At 43.3% G+C, this 13,544-nt stretch overlaps 1 protein-coding gene across 2 annotated transcripts in view; it reads left to right on the plus strand.

The window, feature by feature from the left end:
- AUTS2 (activator of transcription and developmental regulator AUTS2) overlaps positions 1 to 13,544 on the plus strand; it is a 1,151,910-nt gene that overhangs the window by 1,119,472 nt on the left and 18,894 nt on the right. For both annotated transcript variants that reach the window (XM_045543179.1, XM_045543180.1), the window contains exons 7-11: positions 3,649 to 4,120; positions 5,484 to 5,737; positions 6,817 to 7,037; positions 8,777 to 8,821; positions 11,993 to 12,088. In XM_045543179.1, the coding sequence (XP_045399135.1) occupies positions 3,649 to 4,120; positions 5,484 to 5,737; positions 6,817 to 7,037; positions 8,777 to 8,821; positions 11,993 to 12,088 (1,088 nt within the window). The remainder of the gene's footprint in view (positions 1 to 3,648; positions 4,121 to 5,483; positions 5,738 to 6,816; positions 7,038 to 8,776; positions 8,822 to 11,992; positions 12,089 to 13,544) is intronic.

The raw sequence follows: 13,544 nt of genomic DNA on the forward strand, positions 1-13,544 counted from the left end.
TTGCATTTCTTTTATTATAAGCACGATGTGTTATTTTTATAATCACAAGAATATTTCTAAACCCCAAAATGTAATGAATACAATGTTTAAATAAGACTATCCAATTTGCACATTCTTATTTCTTTCACACTCAGCAAATTTCATCCTTTTTTCATCCTTTGGCAAATTCAGAGCACACAGTGCAACACAAAATGATTTTTAAAAACGTGTTCCTGCCAATTTTGGAGAAGCACAGCAAGACAAATTGACTGTCAAGATGGAAAAGCTTAACTGGGAAGATACATTTATTGAATAATTGAAAGGAAGAGGAAATGCATTACCGATTGGCCATAAAAATGCATGACGCCTAATCTGTGCCTCAAGATACTCATGGAAATGGGGAGCCATAAAACTCTGTCAGCCCCCAAAGTTCTTACCAGCCCTCGAACCTGTCACTGCCTTCCTTATAGGTTGCAGTACCAGAGCACCGTGGGACTGATGTGGCTTTCAGGATTAGCTGGAGTGTGGTATTCCAGCAACTCTTTGTTGTAGCTTTTCTAACCCTTTACACTTTAAAGGCGGTGTAGTTAAGTGTTTTAACTGAATCCCAGATTTACCATTACCTGCTCTGTTTTCAGATTTTTGTTTTTGGGGAGCAATATAGTGTAGATTAGAGAAAAGGCACGTGATGGTGGCAGCATTGGGACTTGAACTCAAATGACCTGCAGAAAACAAGTTGCCTAACTTTTCTTGGCTTATTCCCCATGTAGTAAGAGAGGGTTGGACAAGATCCTTGCTACTCACAGTATGCTGCAAGGTTCAGAGCACCAGCATTCCCTGGGCAATGCTCAGAAAGTGAAGTCTTCAGGTGATTTCTTGCACATTACAGTTTGAGAAGTGCGGGGGTGCTCTCCTGGATTCTGGTCCCGTTTCAAAAGTCTGTGCTTTTAGGTTCTTGTGATCATCAATCACAGATGGTTCTGTACAAATTTGCAGAGTTCACTGGAAAATCTTGGTCTTCCCTGTAGCCCTCCTCGCTTGTCAGTGATGGTGGTGACTGCCACAGTCTTAGCACCACTCCTCGCACTCTAGCTGTGGTAGGTTGGGATTGAGACCGTGGGGCGTCAGGGAGGTAGGAAAGGCAGCTCCGCTGGCCTGCACGGGCCTTGTGAAGGGAGCCACAGCCTGCAAGATGCCTCCTGCAAACCTGGCTGTGTTGTCCAAATTCATTAAATAGCAAGGTTGAAACAGAGTGAAGCTAGATACATGTAGTCCTTACCTATGTGTTTCTAATGCGCTTCCTTACTGGCATGAGTAAGTTTGAATGATATCCTCTGGGTGGTGCCCTTTGGGAAAGGAAGCTTTCTTTTATGCGAGGGAAAAACTGTTGTTTGGATATTGATTTTTGGAGGAAGTTTGAATGATGTAAACTTACCAGGATAGAAAATATTGATTGATTGATTCTCCCAGTCCGGAGAGAACAGAGGGAGTACGAAAGGATAAAATGTGCCCTGCCGTTGTACCAAGCATAATAATCCTACATTAGCTGTCAGCATGGGAAGAGTCTCTGCTCACGCACATAGAACTTCTCGTTGAGCAAAATCCCTCATACACTGTGCCGTTAGCATTTCTGGGCTGTTGGCGCATTCTGTCCCAGCCCTCACTGACAGGCCTGCACACAGGAAGCCCGTGATGTTCATTCAGTGCATTCGTGTAATGGCTTGCCGTGGACATTTTTGTGAAAGAAAAATATGGCAAATTTTGTGTAGAAGCTTTGAGAGAGCTGCAGACACAGCTCCCCTTGCTGTGGTATCTCCATATAAAGGGTCTCCCTCCTCGTCTGGGGACTCTTCTGGCTGGGTGGGGTCTACGCCACATCAAGGGGCTTGATGTTCTCTTTCACCCCTGAAATTAGAAACTAAGGTTTTTGTGAACTTTTATCATATGCCAAAATCTTCCTAGAAAGTTTCTTAAGACAGCACTGTACAGAACTAACTATGTGAGCAGGATGTCGGGAGTCTAGAGTTACTTTTCATTGGGGCCTGAATGGATGCCTTGTCTTTCTGTACCTGAAACACGTGAAGGAAGCAGATTTCTGTCCACGGTGTCGGTATTGCTGTTCCCGGCTGGTCTGTACGGCTTGAAGACAGCCAAGTTGATGTTAGCCAGAAATGTGTTTTGTTTATAAACCCAGGGTTTGTTTCTGCTTTTGTGCATGTTACTGGTTTGATCTGTTTTTACCAAAAGAACATTGAAAAGAATGAATTGCTTTGATGCACATTCCAGGGAAGAGAAATGACAAACAAGTGTGTATACACACAGTACGTGAACAGAGATGTATAAGCCAGGCACAGTGGCACACACTTGTAGTCCCAGCGACTCAGGAGGCTGAGTCAGGAGGCTCACTTGAGCCCAGGAGTTCAAGGCTACAGTGAGCTATAATCACACGATGAATAGCTGCTACACTCTAGCCTGGTCAACATGGCAAGATCCCCTTCTCTGACATAAAGACAAACAAACAAAAAAAAAAACAGAAATACATAGAAACAAGAAGAATACCACATATTTTTCACACTTATTACTGTAAGACAGGAAGAGAAAGTTCATACCCACAGTAGTTCATTCAGGAATGCCTGAAAAACACCCTCATTTCAGAGAATATTGTAATTTATTCTGTATTTCTAAACTGTGTAGTAATAAAAGAAAAGGATGCATCATTTAACCATAAAAATGTACACAAAAGTACTTGTAAGTGGAGCTTTTTTTAAAAAAATTTAATGCCATATTGGTTTTTCATTATCTTGTTTGAGAATTTTATGGAATTTGGCTTATAGGGTAATCAAACCGTTATACTACATGTGGCGTGTAGATCTTTTGACCTTTGGAGGAAATCATATCTTTTAATTCACACAGGAACATACATTTTCTATATTTCTTTCATGATTGTAGCATTTGCATCCAGGCTTAGTCTCAATGTCCAGCATTCACACGTACCCCTTGACCTCAGTTGGGTGGGGACCCCCACGTGGTGCAAGGGGAAGTGAGTTGGTTGAAATGAATGTGATTTCAGGTCCTACTGGCACCTTTGATCTCACATGCTGCTGGGACTGGCGGGTGAGCGTCAGGAGACCTGCCTTTTGACCGTTAGCACTTGCTAAACAAAAAATTATCCATAAATGTCAAATGTGTCCCTTTGGTCAGAGTGGAAAGGCAGGAGGAAGAGAAAGCCAAGAAAAAACGTCTATGTGTCATTAAATAACATTTGCTTCATTTGCTATTAAAACACTTCTCTTTTGTATATTCAAGGCCTGTATTTGTTTTAAAAGGGAAAAATCAACTTGTCAGCTATTGTATCTTAATTGTGAGCCAGAAAAGTCTGCACAGCTTAAGGAAAACATTCATTTTCAGAAAGTGGCCTGGCTGCTTTCTTGAATGCAACCTCCTCTGTCTAGTTGGCCTTTCTCTCCCTCTGCCCCTCCCCCAGGGGCATTGCTGCCCAGGGACAATGGCTGCTCCCCACCTGCCATGGACCCCATTCCAGCGTGGCGTACCTGCACATGGTGTAGACAGGACGAGGCAGGACAGCTGGCGCTGGTGGTGGTGGTGTTGGGACTGTGTCATTCCACACTCACGTTGCCTGTGGCTTTGTCTTTGCTCTCCCCCATGCAGATCCGGAGTTAGGTGTTGGTGCGCTACCTGAACATGACAGCCAGGATGCGGGGCCAATTGTCCCCAAGATATCGGGTCTAGAGAGAAGCCAGGAGAAGAGCCAGGACTGTTGCAAAGAGCCGATCTTTGAGCCTGTGGTGCTTAAGGACCCCTGCCCTCAGGTGGCACAGCCGATAGCCCAGCCCCACGTGGAGCCCCAGCTCCGAGCTCCTTCTCCGGACCCTGACTTGGCACCTCGCACAGAGGCCCTGCCTCAGCCCCCGCCTCCGAGCGCACAGCCGCCGCAGGGCCCCCCGGAGGCCCAGCTTCAGCCCGCCCCGCAGCCGCAGGTGCAGAGGCCACCCAGGCCGCAGTCCCCCACCCAGCTGCTCCACCAGAGTCTCCCGTCTGTGCAGGCCCACCCCTCGTCCCAGAGCCTCTCCCAGCCACTGTCAGCCTACAACAGCAGTAGCTTAAGCCTCAACAGTTTAAGGTGAGCCGGCCTGCTCTTTGCCTTTGCCATCTTCCTTGGGACAGGCAGGTAGTAGTGGGTCAGGGACTCCTGAGGAGACTGGAGTTTCCTTGTTGAAAGCACGTTGTTTTCTCTGAGTCCAAAGACAGGGAAAAGGGCTGTTAGGTGAGGCTCCGGGCCCGTGAGAAAGGACAGGTTGGGTTGGGTAGTGAGGACATCGTAAAGAACCGAAGTATCTACAGAGACTCCTGAGAGAGGGAGGGCAGGAGGGAGAAAAGCGCTTAAGGAATCGAGGCGAAGGCGCTGGCCAGGGAGCCGCGCCACCAGTGGGGGAGGGAGTCCAGGCTGGAAGTACATCAGAGGTCGCTGAATGTTAAGAGGTTCTTAGAAGGGAGGCTCTTTGGCTCTGAAGGAAGAAATTTTAAAGAAAGCTCCATCTTTCTGTAACTCCAAAGGCAGGAACATTGGGACCCAAGGAGTATTCTGATTGGGGTTTTTTTTTCATTGTGATTTACTACCTCCTATGTGGGTCAGAGAGGTAGAGAAGAAACAAGCTGTGTTTAGAGAAAGAGAGAAATTTTTGCATGGAAATCCAGACTCTCTTCTGACTTGTTTTTGCCAAGTTACAAAGGAAAGTTTTAAAACTAGCACAGAAGAAAACGGCAAAGAAAAGTGAGGCAGAAACTCAAAGTGCAGGGCCAAGTGGGCCAATCCTTGGATGTCCCAAAGGTTCTAATTCTAACCCTACACTTCTCCTGAGGCTTTGTAAAGTCTTTGTTAGTGTTCCTTTGGAAAACCTGGCAACTTTGGTGGCTCAGGGAGTTGCCATTTCCTGTGTAGGACAGGGAAGCAACAGCCTTAGGCACTCAGGTTCCTCCCCCAAGGGGCCAGGCTCAGCCTCTGACCCCTAGGCCATTTCTGTGGCCTCCAGACCACAATGGTGACAGGAGAAGCCAGGCGCCTGGTTTCACCTCTTACTTGTGTTTCTTCATTTAAGAGGTAACAGACACATGGGGGTGACCTCAGATCGTGGTTTTTATTTCCTTTTTGTGAATTTTATTGCTTTATAGGCAGTGTAGCTAGGAGCATGAGAAGGCTGGGGACTTCATAGGGGCCCAGATGAGAATCTGGCCCTGACTTTTAGGCAGAATCTCTTGTCCCGCACACTGACGTGTCCCACGGCTGTGTCTGTCACAGTGATGGGAAGGTTCACGGGAGCCCTGATTTCAGGAAGGTGCTTGTGTACTGGGAGGATCTGGAAAGAGGAGGGCGCAAGGGAGAACGTGTGATGGCTTTGGGGAAGGAGATAGGATTCTTTTTACAGAAAATAAATTGCTCACTTCTTTTTTGTTTTGTTTTGTTTTCTTTTTCCCCTACTCCACAGCAGTAGCAGAAGCAGCACTCCAGCGAAGACTCAACCTGCCCCTCCTCACCTCTCCCACCACCCCTCCGCCTCCCCGTTCCCCCTCTCCCTGCCCAACCACAGCCCCCTGCACAGCTTCACACCCACCCTCCAGCCCCCTGCACACTCACATCACCCCAATATGTTTGCCCCTCCCACTGCTTTGCCTCCTCCACCGCCACTGACATCAGGGAGTCTGCAGGTCCCCGGACACCCGGCCGGGAGCACTTACTCAGGTAGGATGGCGGCGCCTGGGCCGCCTACCTGTGCACCCACTGTCCCTCGCTGGTGACCCGCTGTCTGTGCTGTTCCTGGTTGCAGGGTTGTATTTGCTTACAATTTTCTGCTTGCTTCTATTCATCCCCAAACCTCTGTGGGCAGAGGCTCAGCACAAACACAAGTCACCACCCAGACTAACCTAGCAAAACCCCGGGGAATCGGACACTGCCTAAAGAGAATGGGTTTGTTTGAAGCCAGGAGGTTTTTCCAACTAAGCTCACCCACTGAGCGGTAAAACACAGACGGTATGCGCCCTGTCCTCCGGACTCCCATGGGAGTGCTAAAAGCTTTCCCAGACCCCCATCTGTTTCCCTCCACGATCTTAGATTATGTCCTGGTTTAAAGGGTTTGTTTTTGTTGAGCAGGACCTTCTACTTTCTTCTTGGGAGGAGACGATGCACTCTTTGTGACAATATATCCCAGAATTTTAAGGACATACCTGGTGTTAGATATCAGGTCCTTTGCTTCTCACCTGTGTTAATGAGGTGTCCCAATTTCTGGTCCAGTGTGGCCATGTTATACTATTAATACAGAGAGCTGTAAAGCAGTAGTTGATGCTTAAAGAGGGCATGAAAGCCCTGCCACGTAAACAGCTGACATCCGTTAGTATGCCACCGCTGCTCTTAAGCACTTAAATGTGCTCATTCCTTTAACCCCCCAGAACAAACCCACAGACGATAGTATTGTCCTCTTACAGATGAGGAAACCAATCCTCAGGGGGGTTACCTGCCATCCCCAGAGTCACTCAACTGGCAGTAACAGAGCTGGAAACTGGGCCTGCAGTTCCTTCAGCTCCACACATGGATGAACTGCCTGTCCCTGAAAGCGAAGACGCTAGCTAGAGAACAGGGAGGCTGGGTCGCCACTGGGCCTTCGTCTCCTGCTTCGTTGGTTGTCCACTTTGATCTCAGGGCCTGGCTGCACCCTGAGCCCCCCACCTCCTGTGTCCTCAGCCCCGTATTCCCCCACAGGAAGGCACTCGGATGTCCTGTTCTGAAGGAAAAGGTGTCATCGCCTCCCTTTTCTTCTTTTCCAGAGCAAGACATCTTGCGACAGGAACTGAACACACGTTTTCTGGCCTCTCAGAGTGCTGACCGCGGGGCTTCCCTCGGCCCTCCGCCCTACCTGCGGACCGAGTTCCATCAGCACCAGCACCAGCACCAGCACACGCACCAGCACACACACCAGCACACCTTCACGCCGTTCCCCCACGCCATCCCGCCCACCGCCATCATGCCGACGCCAGCACCTCCCATGGTGCGTACCCCAGGCAGAAATGTGAGGATAAGTAGAGCACGACTCTTTTCTTTGTGCAGCACGGCGGGATTGGAGTGGGCAGCTGGGGCCACAGGAGGCTGGGTGGGAGCGACGGCTGTCTGCTGGAGAAAAGGGAATGTGTCCTACCTCAGGCAGCTCTAACCTTAGGGGCCTAACATAGGCACGTTTCTCTAGACAGTTGTAGCTAGCACTGTGGGTGGATTTTATTCTAAATGCCCACAAAACAGTCACGTCCAGTGTTGGTAGTTAACTTTTTAAAGGGTTGTTTTGTTTTCTTGAGCATCCTAGGGCACTGTCACCAGATAAAAAATGTATCTGTCCATGTTTTGTACCTGTGCTGGCACATAAATGCTTACAGAATACTGGGAGTGAGGAAGACAGAAGGGAAGGAGGTGAGGCCTGTCAGGAGGCTTCCACATGGTTTCTTTCCCTAAGCCTGCTTCCTTAGCGGTTACATTTCTTGCATTTCATAAGACAGTGCCCCAAGCTGGTGTTGTGCTCTGTCAGCAAGTGTTCAGGGATGGGTGCTCTCTGCAGGGACAGAACTCTGCCTTGGTGTAAGAGGTACCACTGATGATGACATGGCCGTGGTCTTAACTGGGAATTAGCACATGCTAGAGAACCAGTTAGGATTTTTTTTTAAATCAAAAACTAATTAATAGTGCCATGTTAAAATGCTATATATTCTAAGATAGAGTCCTATCTTTAGCAGTGAGTATTAGAATATTTTACTTGTTTAATTTTTAACATTTAAGGAAATACTTCATTTTAAGGCAATTAATATAGGCATTGTGAGAATAAATTTGAATGCCATGATTTTTTGTTTTAATCTCAGAAAGGTCCTGGATGAATTCCATGATCTTAAGAGGAGTTTCCTTATGCACCTGGAAAAGCTTCCTCTACTTCTTCCCCCTTGCCTCCCCCATCTTGCTCAACTTAAGTTTTTTAAAAATATTTTTAAAGTTTTATAAATTGTATTTCAAGGAGTAATAGTGATGAAGCCTTGCAACCAAAAATAGTTTTTTATAGAAAATTCTGTATCTTTTTTCCAGATGAACTATACTTCTCAACAATTACATTTTCAAGGGCCTAGTATTTTGAGAAGGAATTTTATGCTGGCCTTTGTGAACTGTTTCACAAATAAATGAAATCTAACTGAGGGTAGTTACTGAGGTACTTACAGCACCAGTGTGATAACATTATTTAGAAGAAACAATTATTTAGAGGGAACAATGCTATACTCTTCTGTTTAAAAGTGAGACTTATACAGCCTAGCCCAGATCGCTTTGTATTCGAGGGTATAACACACTTCAGAAGACAGCTGAATGCATGATTTTTCTGCCCAAGTAAAGATGAAAATGGGGGGAATTCTCTGTATAAATCAGACCAAATGCCGACTTCTCTCTGATTTATCTGGATAATTACCTATTTTTCCAGTTTAGATATTTGGTTTGTGCCAATCTCTTATTATAGAATAGAAAGAAAGACATAATAGTTTGTCCAGGACCCAAATGTACCATATGGGTTTTCACTTTGTGTTTCCATTTTTGTGGGTTTCTTGTCAGGGTGACTCAGGAGCTCTGAATAGTTTATACAAATGAGGTTATTGAGTCAGATGACAGCTTAATGACAGAGAAGCTTGTTTAGGGCCACCTCCACTGAAGCAGTGAACAAAAATGCAGATTAAGTAACTAGCTTTTGCTTTGATCCCTTTACAGTTTGACAAATACCCTACAAAAGTTGACCCATTCTACCGGCACAGTGTGAGTTTTATTACCATGCTACACATTGAATGTAACTGCTTTTCCATTTTTGTGCTCTTGCCACAGATCAGTAATTAACTAGCAGCCTTCCTTAATCATCTTTGCAAGAGTTCCCATTGCTCCTCGTCACTTTGGATGCTTGCTTTTGTGGCGTTTTGCTTTTGGTAAAGATGCAGTATCATCTTCTGAATCAAAAGATCATAAGCACTCCAAGGACTGCCAAGTTGAGCTTCACTGGAAGTCAGGCGTCTGTCCTGCAAAGTGAGGTGTCTGCAGTTGAGTCATTATAGTTTCTAGAGAGTCTGAAATCACAAGATTTCAGTCATCAATTGAAATGCTATTAACAGAGAATTCCTGGAATTCAACTTGAATTATTTCCCCTAAATATTAATAGAAAGTCCCTTGTCTTTTTGACTCACAACTCTTCAAAATGTAGACGTTAATCTCGTCTAGACACATACCCTCTTCCATGTGGCTGCTATTATTCTCCTGAGCTTGTTATGATTGAAAATAAAAATAGTAATTAATTTAAAAAACTCTTAAAATTGAAATGGGTGTTGTTTTTCTCTTTAAACACAGTCTTTATTTTAAAAAAACACTTATTTTCTGCAATTTTAAGAGTATGTTCTGGAACTCAAATTGGTACCAACTTAAGTTACATGTTTAGTTACTTGTAAGACAAGAGTTTCCTTTTCTACAGAAACCTTGAATATTTTACCATGATATTTTGATTATGGGGTGAATACTGCATCATTTTTATATGAAAATTTGCAAGTTTCTTTGCTCAGTGGTTTATATTTTTTAAATGAAACCAGAAAAAAAGAGAAGATTAATAATTGCTTGTAGCCATGTTGATTCACCATCTTCAACTATTCTTGCTTTGATTTTTAAATAGTGTTATCTTACCGTTTGAATAGAAGTGCTACTTCAGAAGATCAGCAAAGACTGAATTCATTCATACTCTGAACCAGATAATTAGGTACTATATTAGTTGGGAGTGTAGCTGAGAAGTCAAGACTAGAAAATGTTAAAAATCAATTAAGAATTATTTACTCTAGAGGCATTCAGAAATAACATGAGGAAGACCTCCTCAAAAAAAAATCAGAAAAGTGCATTTTAGTGCCAACTCCCCTACCCAACAGGGTCCACCCTGTTCTGCTCAGTGCTGTGATATAAAACGTTTTTTTAGATGGACACACAAAATTCAGTGGCCCTATGGGTTTCCTCTTTGAGTCTGTCCCAGGAAAGGTGCCATTCTGCTCTTAGTGTATACTTTGCTGACTTAAATGAAAGAGCAGCTAACAAAATCATTCTTAGAGAGTGTTTAGTGTGCTCGATAAGTGGCTCAGGTTTACTTCCTAGGACCAAATGCAGCGGCTTTTTATATACATATTCTACAGAGAGTCCTAGGTTTAAGATGGAGAATAAGCCTGGAGGCCTCAATTTTTTGAAGATTTATGTTTTATTGCTTCAGTGCTTCAGGTTTTTAGTCAAGTGGAGAATAGTCAACTATATTTATATTCTAAGAGGTCAGTAACAGAATAAAGCAAGAGGAAAGTGGTAAGAACATCCAGTTTTTTCATTGTAAACATTAAAGGAAAAATGCCCACCTGGAGACAGAGTAATAGAAATTTGAGTATGTTTTAGTGTGGCATGTATTTAATTACTCTGCTTTATATAGTGTACTGTGAGAGTTATTTCACATTATTAGTTATAGAGGATAATATATGAAGTACTTAGTCTCCCCTGCTTTGGAGATTAGGATGTTATAAGGGGAATTAAGATGCAATGCACTCAAGTATCTAAAACACAATTTTAGTCTTAAAAGTAGTTTTAAATGAGGGCACTTGGCTTGCAATCACTGTTTAAGTGGATTTAGTTCAATATCAATTAGTCTGAAAAACTTTGCCGCATCATTGAAGGGAGCAAAATGAAATGAAGACCAACAGAAAAAAGTATGTGCTCTGAAAACAGACAAGATTGTGAAATGTGAATTTTAGTCGTTACCAAAAATAGCTAACATAAATGCATTATTAAGAAAATCTTCAATTATTATTGTATTTTTGACTTATTACACAATCATGAGGGTGGGGCATTACTTAAATATTAACAGGCTGGTTTGATCAAAGTAAATAGAACCAGAGCAGTAAAATCTCAGAAATATGAAATTTCTAGAAGGAGGGAAAGACGCATTTGCATTGTCTTCAGTATTGCTGTATATTTCTTTCCTCACTTGTCTCCTTTATAAGCTATTGATTTAAGAAAATTCATATTCGTCATTCAGAATCATTCTCCCATGTGACACTCAAGCTTGGCTTGAGTAGCTTCCAGTGAGCTTGTTCATTAAATAGCAGATATAATTCAGAACTGGCCATAAGAATTCGTACTTCAAACATTGATATACAAGTGCTTTGAATACCTGAAGCTGGGAAACAACAAGAATAACCTAAAGCTAGATAGTTTATCCCAGACTTGGGTTATTTCTATGCTACTGTAATCCATCTTCTGGAAGAGTTGGCAGCTCCATTTAAAGTGTGTACTGAGTCATTTTATTTTACCCTTCCACAAATATTTTTCATTATTTTAGATGAGAAAATTAAATTGTACTCTGGAACTGCCACTTCTAGAACAACCTAATGAAGCAAGGATTGTGAATATGTTCTCATTTCCTCAAACTATTAAAAATCTAAAAGTACTAATTGAGTTTTAATGGTATAAAATCCTGGCACTCATAAAGACTAGCCTCTTTTTCTTCCTTTTTTTTTTTTTTTCTTTTTTCTGCTTTTGTTTTTTTTTCTTTTCTAATTAACTTGTAATTTTCTGGGCATCTTATTTGGCTCAGCATCCCTCCTGTTTTTAAAATGCATTAAAATCTCCAACCATTTAGGACTTCTATCCGATTTAACAATTAATAATTAGAACAGCTCCCTTTCTAATGATGTCCTCATCTGGGACATCGTTTGTTGGCTGATTGATTCTGAACTACTTTTAACTTTTTCAGTTAAACATTCATGGCACATCTGTGTGATCATTTCATCATGGCTTCTTGACTAATAGCATCAGACTGAGATGACTTGGCTTGCTAATGTTGATGTCTTTCTGTGGGAAGGGAATTTGATATATCACTTACCTTCTACTAAAATCTTTTTCCCCCTCCGTCTTTGGCCACAGCTCTTCCATTCCTATCCTCCTGCAGTGTCGGGCATCCCGCCTATGATTCCCCCCACTGGCCCTTTCGGTTCACTACAAGGAGCATTTCAGCCGAAGGTAAGACACCTGACAGTGAAACACACAGGCATGTGTATAAGCGGAGTCCCAGGCTAGGCGTGCAGAGGGGTCTGCGGCCTCTTACCTGCACAGCGACTGATTTGTCAGGTCCTAAGGGACCATTGTGATTAGAGTGAGAATACGCTTTTCTAGTCCATCTAGTTTTTTCACCTCAGCAAAATTTTACTTTTCAATGTGTACTACCCATGGCATCTTAGTTAGGCTAACATATCCTGTGCTCTTTAAAATATACAGAATATATATTTTTTTACTACTGATACTGTGGACATAAGCTTCTGGTCAGGAATTCTGGGAAATGCCAGACTTGTGTGCACCAGGTTGTCTTTGAGGTATTAGCAGAGATGCAAAAGTGAATCTTCGTTGATTTTAGTAGAAGGGGGAAATAAAGTTTCCAAAGCTAAAATTGTATCCAGTTGATTGTGTCAGAGGACGATTCTTGCACTTTCTCTCCTCATCCCCTCTGTAGCCCCGTCTGTGTGCAGGTAGGGTCTGCCTGTTCTCATTTCTCCCTCTCTGCAAGGTCAAGACTTTGTCTCCAATTTCCAACATACTAGTGTCAAATTAACCTTTAACCCTTTATAACAAAATTCCGCTCTACCTCGTGAGTGATACACTGTTCAACTTAGGCTACAGTTACCTCTGGCTACAACTTAGGCTACAGTTACCTCTGGCTACAACTTAGGCTACAGTTACTTTTCAATAGTGAAAAGTAATTCTCAGGGCACTCTACCTTTTAAAAATCTACTGCAGCCCCCTTTTTTTTTTTTTTTTAAAGTGAGATGTACTTCTCATGTTGGTCATGGTTCTCAGATTTTAAAGTAAGGTATTTTGCTCTGTGTGGATATTGGTTCCCCCACCCCACCCCCCAAATCTCATTTCTAAGGTAAAACACCAGTTTTGTGTCAGTCTCCCAGGATGAGCACATACTGCATTTCCAAAGGCATGTTGCCTTCCAACTAGAAACAGGGAAAGAAATTAAAAGACATTAGGGATGGAATGGCTACACCTTCGAAATCAAATTTACCTGCATGGAATTACAGCTTATGTGCAAGGTTATCTATACACAGGGCTTTTATGATGGCCATGTTAAACCCCTCCTGCACGGAGTTAAAATGATGGTAATTTTTAAACTCTTTCACCCCAATCTGCTCTTCACTAATCCCTCAGACCCTGGTCTGTCCCCTCTAGGTTGCAGCAAATCTCTAGTGCCTCCCCAAACAGACTGGTAGGTCATTTAATAAATTAGACCATTTCCCTCACTCGCAATTATCCAATCACACAGAAACTACATCTGGGCAAGAAAGTGTCTCTCCTGGTGTTGAAATAGGCCTTTCCAGGCCATCTTACTGATTGAATATGTAGATTGCAGTTCATTAGTGGAGTTCTTCATATGTATGCAAATCAGGCTGTTAACAACTCCAGCTTAATTGTTAGT

This window comes from Lemur catta, chromosome 2, assembly GCF_020740605.2.
Source record: "Lemur catta isolate mLemCat1 chromosome 2, mLemCat1.pri, whole genome shotgun sequence".
In the NCBI taxonomy this organism is placed as follows: domain Eukaryota; kingdom Metazoa; phylum Chordata; class Mammalia; order Primates; family Lemuridae; genus Lemur; species Lemur catta.